This window comes from Trichomycterus rosablanca, chromosome 18 (genome assembly GCF_030014385.1).
Source record: "Trichomycterus rosablanca isolate fTriRos1 chromosome 18, fTriRos1.hap1, whole genome shotgun sequence".
Taxonomy (NCBI): Eukaryota; Metazoa; Chordata; class Actinopteri; order Siluriformes; family Trichomycteridae; genus Trichomycterus; species Trichomycterus rosablanca.
The window spans coordinates 17,372,613-17,380,868 of NC_086005.1; the positions used below are offsets into that span (position 1 = coordinate 17,372,613).

At 36.0% G+C, this 8,256-nt stretch overlaps 1 protein-coding gene across 1 annotated transcript; it reads right to left on the reverse strand.

Annotated features, from left to right (window-relative positions):
• Positions 1-241: 241 nt before the first annotated feature.
• Positions 242-5,865, reverse strand: mrps24 (mitochondrial ribosomal protein S24). Its single transcript, XM_063014356.1, has 4 exons — positions 5,807-5,865; positions 5,347-5,427; positions 3,314-3,425; positions 242-686 (listed from the first exon to the last, which is right to left on the reverse strand). Exons 1-4 carry the CDS (start codon positions 5,843-5,845, stop codon positions 403-405), a joined length of 516 nt encoding a protein of 171 aa, XP_062870426.1. The 5' UTR covers positions 5,846-5,865; the 3' UTR covers positions 242-402.
• Positions 5,866-8,256: the final 2,391 nt, after the last annotated feature.

The window sequence follows — 8,256 nt, forward strand, 5'->3', positions numbered from 1 at the left end:
ATTCAATGCTGGAAGGGAAAATCACCTCCTTATGCCTGTAACAGTGACTCCTATTGTTCAATTAAGGCATTGGCAATCGGCCAGCAAAAAAGATGTGTTCAGGGGTGTTAGACTTTTTGGAGAAGGCATGTGCTAGCCAGTGGCTTTTCTGTGCCAGTGTGAGTAGTGCATGCTGCAGATAACTTGCAAGAGGAAACTAGATACAGCAAAATTGAAAAAAAAAAATGAAAGAAAAAGGCAGTTTAGTTTGCAGAGGTACTGTTTGTATTATTCTTTATTTAATAGAATTAACACATTTTGATGCTTATATATGCACATGGTACAACCCATAACAGTGAGAAATACAGAGAAATGCTGCTTTATTTTTCAGTTCTCCATCAGGATTAATCTGGAGACAGGATCTTAGAGATATTTGTAGACAGTTTTATCCTCTAATGTCTGTATCTCCATCTTTACAGGACACTTATAGAAGTGAGACAGCAACTCCTCCGTGTAGCCTATGAGAAAATAATACTTATTAGGCTGAAGCTTCTGCAGCATCAGAGCGCAGATCACCAGCATGTTTCCTCTGCGTTTGATAACCAGTTCATTAGCCAAACAGTTGTGAAATGTGCCGAATATGAAGCGGCGGATGAACATGTCTTCTACGGTCCGCTCTGCAGCATCACTTTCTCCCTGCAGGTTACCTAAAATAACATTAAAAAAAAAAAAATAGTAAAGTATGTCAGCTTTTACATCTGAAGTCAAAGTACACACACTTTCAATGGACATGCATGTCATGGCAGTCTCCGGATTTTAATCACTTCAGGATCAGGGTCGTGTTTTTCTCACAATTCAGGGGCAGCTGTAACCTGGTCGGTCCAAACACCACCACTGTCAGGTTGCCATTGTTGGGCCCTTGAGCAAGGCCCTTAACCCTTAATTGCTTAGATTGTATACTGTCACAACTGTAGATTGCTTTGGATAAAAGTGTCTGCTAATTGCCGAAAATGTAATTTCCAATTACCGATTAAAACTGCTTTTTGCAGGATAACTCACATTATGCATTTTAATAACAGCATGAGCAGATGCATGAACTAAATATAGTAACACTAACCAAACAAAACTAAACTCTTTGCCTCTAAATCATTTCAATACATTTCGATACATACAGTGCCTTGCAAAAGTATTCAGCCCCCTTGAACTTTTCAACCTTTTGCCACATTTCAGGCTTCAAATATAACGATATGAAATTTTAATTTTTTGTGAAGAATCAACAACAAGTGGGACACAATCGTGAAGTGGAACGAAATTTATTGGATATTTTAAACTTTTTTTAGAAATAAAAAACTGAAAAGTGGGGCGTGCAATATTATTCAGCCCCCTTGCGTTAATACTTTGTAGCGCCACCTTTTGCTGCGATTACAGCTGCAAGTCGCTTGGGGTATGTCTCTATCAGTTTTGCACATCGAGAGACAGAAATTTTTGCCCATTCTTCCTTGCAAAACAGCTCGAGCTCAGTGAGGTTGGATGGAGAGCGTTTGTGAACAGCAGTTTTCAGCTCTTTCCACAGATTCTCGATGGGATTCAGGTCTGGACTTTGACTTGGCCATTCTAACACCTGGATACGTTTATTTGTGAACCATTCCATTGTAGATTTTGCTTTATGTTTTGGATCATTGTCTTGTTGGAAGATAAATCTCCGTCCCAGTCTCAGGTCTTTTGCAGACTGCAACAGGTTTTCTTCCAGAATGGTCCTGTATTTGGCTCCATCCATCTTCCCATCAATTTTAACCATCTTCCCTGTCCCTGCTGAAGAAAAGCAGGCCCAAACCATGATGCTGCCACCACCATGTTTGACAGTGGGGATGGTGTGTTCAGGGTGATGAGCTGTGTTGCTTTTACGCCAAACATAACGTTTTGCATTGTGGCCAAAAAGTTCGATTTTGGTTTCATCTGACCAGAGCACCTTCTTCCACATGTTTGGTGTGTCTCCCAGGTGACTTTTTATAGATATCTTTGAGAAATGGCTTTCTTCTTGCCACTCTTCCATAAAGGCCAGATTTGTGCAGTGTACGACTGATTGTGTCCTATGGACAGAGTCTCCCACATCAGCTGTAGATCTCTGCAGTTCATTCAGAGTGATCATGGGCCTCTTGGCTGCATCTCTGATCAGTCTTCTCCTTGTTTGAGCTGAAAGTTTAGAGGGACGGCCGGGTCTTGGTAGATTTGCAGTGGTCTGATACTCCTTCCATTTCAATATGATCGCTTGCACAGTGCTCCTTGAGATGTTTAAAGCTTGGGAAATCTTTTTGTATCCAAATCCGGCTTTAAACTTCTCCACAACAGTATCTCGGACCTGCCTGGTGTGTTCCTTGGTCTTCATGATGCTCTCTGCGCTTTAAACAGAACTCTGAGACTGTCACAGAGCAGGTGCATTTATACGGAGACTTGATTACACACAGGTGGATTCTATTTATCACCATCAGTCATTTAGGTCAACATTGGATCATTCAGAGATCCTAACTGAACTTCTGGAGTGAGTTTGCTGCACTGAAAGTAAAGGGGCTGAATAATATTGCACGCCCCACTTTTTAGTTTTTTATTTCTAAAAAAAGTTTAAAATATCCAATAAATTTCGTTCCACTTCATGATTGTGTCCCACTTGTTGTTGATTCTTCACAAAAAATTAAAATTTCATATCGTTATGTTTGAAGCCTGAAATGTGGCAAAAGGTTGAAAAGTTCAAGGGGGCTGAATACTTTTGCAAGGCACTGTAGATAGCCCCTCATGGTGTTAATCACAAGCGGTACAACTAAAATGGAGCTGTAATGTTCATGTGTACACACTGACAACTTCACTCATTCCCTTAACTCTATCCATGTATTACTCACAGGTCAGTGAACTAGTGAATAATAAAGCATTAACACTTGTATAGAACACTGCAAGAACTAAAGTATAACAGGATTTCTGAGGAGCAGAAGCATAAAAAAAACATTATATTTACAAACTTTGCTTTAATTTTGGAAATTTTGCAACTGTGCAAGTTTTCTACATCCCAAATTTTACAGGACTTATCACTTATTGAACATTGCATTGGAACATTTTTTATTAGGATTTTAACATCATGTTTTACACACTTTGGTTACATTTATGACAGAAACAGTAATTACTTGTTACACAAGGTTCATCAGTTCCCAAATTTAATGTCAAACACAGCCATGGACAATTTTGTATCTCTAATTCACCTCACTTGCATGTTTTTGGATGGAACATTAATTTAAACAGAAGTAAACTTAACAACACTTCCTTAAAATAAGGAAATGTAACTTACTTGTGTGCTGTGAAAGCCACCCCTTCCTGTGAGCTATCTGGTGGGGGTGCAGGGCCTGTTCATACGTTACCGGCCTGTCGCCCTTACCCACCCGAACACGGGCTGCATGGTTCTGCAAAATCAGAAAAAAGAGGTCTATTATTGGAGCACAACAAGCTTAAACAATGACTGATCCTTAAGCTGGTGTTTTACTTTACAATACACAAAGTCAAGCTGCTCTGACATTGTGACTTAATTTGAGTTGAAATGAGGAAGTAATTTGGTTGGGTATTGTAAGCCCCCCCCCCCCCCCCCCCCCCACTGTGATTGGTCCAAATATATCACGTGGCTGCATGCATCATCACACAGGGAAGCTTTTTTTTTTTAACTTTCCCTGTTTATCTGGTTGTTTGTTCATAGCTCTTAATTATAGGCAATTAAAAGTTACAGTGGGCCCCTAGGTGGCCCACCACTGGTCTCTGAGAGACCACTGGCCTGTTCGGGCACTTAAAAACACTTAACTGCTCTTGCTTGGAAGGGGAAAATGATGGATTAGGATTTACCTCCTTGCCACTGCAAGAGCAACGTCTACTGTCTGGTTGAGGCACTGGTATGAGTAATAGATAAATACAAAGGTTATAGTGTGTTAAAGGCTCTTTGTAATAATTTACTGATGGGGGTTACAAAATTAATGTAAGGGCAAAGTTATTTAGCAAGCATTACAAGCATTGTCCCAGAGAAATGTTTTAGATAAGCAAGTCAGTGCAACAGTGGCATGGAATAGCTCCTTCAATATCATAAGCAGAAAACCAACAGGGACCCCCAGTATCCTTTGGTAAAAAATGACACAATTAGTGGCTTTAAATAATTTGAAACTACTTTAAAGACCTTTTTGCACATTTATGCTGGATCAAAAATATACATTAGGACACTTAGAACTTGTTCTGTACTAGCATTTTTATTTTGTGGCATTACTTTCTTATTCCTTTTGCGATTATGATTGACTATAGCTGGTGATTTCTCTGTGCCAGTATAACTATGTTTTGACAGCACCAAATAAAAATACTCGAAAGTCTTCCCCTGCCAAGGTTGGTAGAAAAACCCAAACTGTCTTATGCTGAGAGGACATTTGTACGTCTCGTCAGATGTTATCCAAAAACAGGTTTGCCATAAATAAAAGATGTTGACACACTGCCATGAGTTCAAAGGCTGCCACACAAGAAAGAAGTCCCTGCTTCAAAAATCAACACTTTTAACGCTTGACTTCAATTTAAAAATACAAAAAATTCAGTTTTGTGGCAAGATGAAACAATATATTTAGCCACAGTGACCAGAAGTCTGTTTAAAAAGAGTAAAGTAAGGACATTTCAACCCAACATCAGTGTACCTACTGTAAAGCATGGTGGTAGTGGCGGTAAATCTTAAAGATGAAAAATGCAATTTGATCCCAGTAAGACAACAATTTAAAAATGGTTTCTAAATGGCTAAGTAAGGCTACAGTTTAGATTTTGAAATAGACTTTACAAAGTCCTGAACTAAAACTAAACTATAGTATGTGGACAGTACTAAAATATGGACTGGGCACAATGTCATATAAGTTACAAATGCAGATGGTTAAAAAACCAAATAGAATTCTTTAGTATTTTAGAATGACACTGTGACGGTGACAAGAAAAAAAATGTCAGTAAGCGTTTTTTACGAATTAAATTAGGATTACATAACACACAAATATTTTGGTTTGTGTTTAGAGACAGAAAAACGACCATTACATCTGTTACATCCAGAAGCTTGTTGATAGCAAAGGACAATTGTCAGACATAAAAGCAAATATTTGGCATCACAGAGAAAGTACACAATGTCAAGGAGTACTGTGTATACAAATGTATACATGTACCCCTCAACTATCTCATGACATTTCTTGTACATAATTTGTGTGTTTTTAAACACATATCATGTATAATATATACTTTCATTATGCACATAAGGATGACTATGACCAGGATTATAGTGCACACTGAATCTGCTTCTCTGAAAATACATAATTTGTTACAAACCTTATACGAAACAGCACTGGAGTGTATGCTTCTTAATTCAGCGCTGGAACAAATTGCAGAATTTAACTGGCTGAATGCAACCTGAGAACATAAAAACTTCCCTTTAATAATATGACACAATACTAACTTTCCATTAATAACAATGTGTTACAAGTCAAATGTAGTTCTTGTTATAAAATGGCTGCTTCCTAGAATGCCTTTTCAAAAAGACTAGTGCACTACATGAGCTGCAGATAATCATCAGGTAACAATACTTGTAGTGCACCTACGTAGGGAAGATTATTTGCTATTTAGCCAGTCGTTAGTTTCCACGCTCTCTGAGGAAACAGTTCTTCATGATATCAAGAACATAAAAATAGCACACAAGAGGACAGACAATACCAAAAAAGCGGTTATACGTCCAAATAATTACAATGGACGCAGTGCTAAATAACAAACTACTTAATAAAAGCATACTTACTGATAATAATCTGCGTTGTCTGCTCAAGGACGCTGCCATTTTGTTAATGTGAATTCGCTTTCTTCATGAGTGTGGATGCTCAGCAAATTCTATTCTGCCATCTAGTGGATAGTTATATTCAGTTATATAAAACAGAAAAAGCTTTGGAATTTCTGAGCTTTTCTCAAATATATTAATGAATTAAGCTAGAGAAAATTTAACCATAAATGTCAGTGTGCCTGTAAAATACGGGGAAAAACTTTCCAATGAATGGAAGGGCAAATGAACTTTTCATGGCACTTAATATCCTCTTTTTGATTTGATTTAACCTCATATTAAAGGCATTTTTTTCTTTAGAGGCAAAAGTATTTCAGATAATACACCGTGGTATTTCATTTAGAATTGTACTTGTCTAATTTGCAAGGCTTTGTAATAGTTTTTTCTAAATGTTCATCACCGCTTATTTTTTCCATGTATTAAAATTATGTTTACATAAAGAAGTTATTGTAGAATTATATGCAAAAGATTTATTAAAATAAAACAAGGGATTTGGCATAAAACAATAAATATGGATTAAGCACAAACTTATTTAAGAGAAATTGTAGCAGTTTATTTAAAAATTCATTTAACTAACTTACCAGCTTTTTCTGCATCTATAGCAAGATAACTTAGAATTAACTTGATCACTTAGAATTTTGACCTTAGTGGCTGAATTAACTACAGCAATTAAATATTTTTACTTAAGAGCTAAATACTTTGCTTAAAACAGCACAGAACAGTAGCCCTTGTCTTGCTGGTAACCAGCTTTTATTGTTTTATTGTCACTTTATGCGGATTTAACGGTGTTTGGGACATGTTTGTGCTGGTCACCGTCCAGCATTTGCTTTGTTCCGAATACAAACCACATATACCATTATAAAAAAGATCAGTATTTGACAGTGGAAACCAGCTAGCAGCCAGCTGACCTGTACTTAAAGCACCGTTCTGGAAAGTTTTAATGTTTTTGTATTTTCCTATTGCTTTGTTTAAAATGTCATTACAAAAAAAACATTTTCTGAAATAGACTGATTTTGTAAATTTCTATTACTTTGTTGAAAGTGAAAAAAAAAATATTTTCTTTTAGGATCGGACATGCTTAAAAAGCGTTTGAAACACAGTTCTGTAGTGTTTTTTGTATAATCTTATTGTGATTACAAAATGCATTTTTAGAATAAGACAAGCTCAAAGAAGCGCTTTGAACAAAGTTATGTAGTGGTTTAGTTTTTTTTTTACATTTTCCCTTTACTTTGTTCATAGTAATATTGGACAATGCATTTTCAGAGTAAGAAAAGCTCAAATAAGTATCTTGAGTATTTATAGTATCATTACAAAAACATTTTCAGCATTAGACTAGCTCAAAAAACCGTTCTGTAGTGGTTTAGTATTTGGGTACATTCTTATTATTGTTGATAGTGAAATTAAATGCATTTTCAGCGTATTTAAGCGTTTTAAGCTTTTAATTAAGTGTTTTTGTATGATTTTACTTCTTTGTTTGCAGTGACATTATAAAATAAATTTTTTAGCATCAGACAAGCTCAAAGAAGCATTTTATGCACAGTTCTGTAGTGTATTAGTTTTTTTGTATATTCTTTTTACTTTGTTAATAGTGACATTACAAAATGTCTATCACAAAAAGCATTTCCAGCATCAAACAAGCTTAAAGCGTTTAAACACGTTTCTGAAGTGTTTTGGTGTTTTTGTGCATTCATATTACTTTTTTTTATTGTGACTTCACAAAAAGAATTTCCAGCATCAGACAAAGCTCCCAGAAGCGCTTTAAGCACGCAATACAGTGGTGTTTGTGTACAATCCTATAACTTTGTTGAAAGTGACATTAAATTTTTTTTTTCAACATCAGACAAGCTCAAAGAAACGTTTTAAACACAATAATGTTGTGTTTTAGTCTTTTACTACAATCTTAATACTTGAGAGGTCCGTGTACGGTCTGTGTACCTTTGGTAATTCGTTTTTCACCTTAAATCCCAAAGTTGAAAAACAAGAAAACGGGTCGTTTTTCGTTTCAAAAACCAATATTGAAAAACGAGAAGTTACTCATTTTTCGTTTTAAGATTAAAAATCAAATAACAAATAAGCAGAAATTGAAAAACGGCTCGTATTTTAATTTTCCAAAATCAAAATTTTTTATCAGTTCAACCAGAAATAAAAGTACGAGCGCGTACACGCGCTGACGTGCGTATGCATGCTTCATATAAACTGTAAATCAGGTACAAGTGTTGATAATCAGGTACAAAGTCATAATAACGTTACGCCGCGTCCCCTGTTATATTACCGTATCACTGTAAAAAATTTCAAGTCTCTCCAACTTAAAAATTCTTAGTGACTTGTTGCATCTAATTTTTTTAGTTGGCCTAATTTAAGTTATCTGACAACCATAGAATTTAGGACCAACTAAAAATTCATCAAATACATCT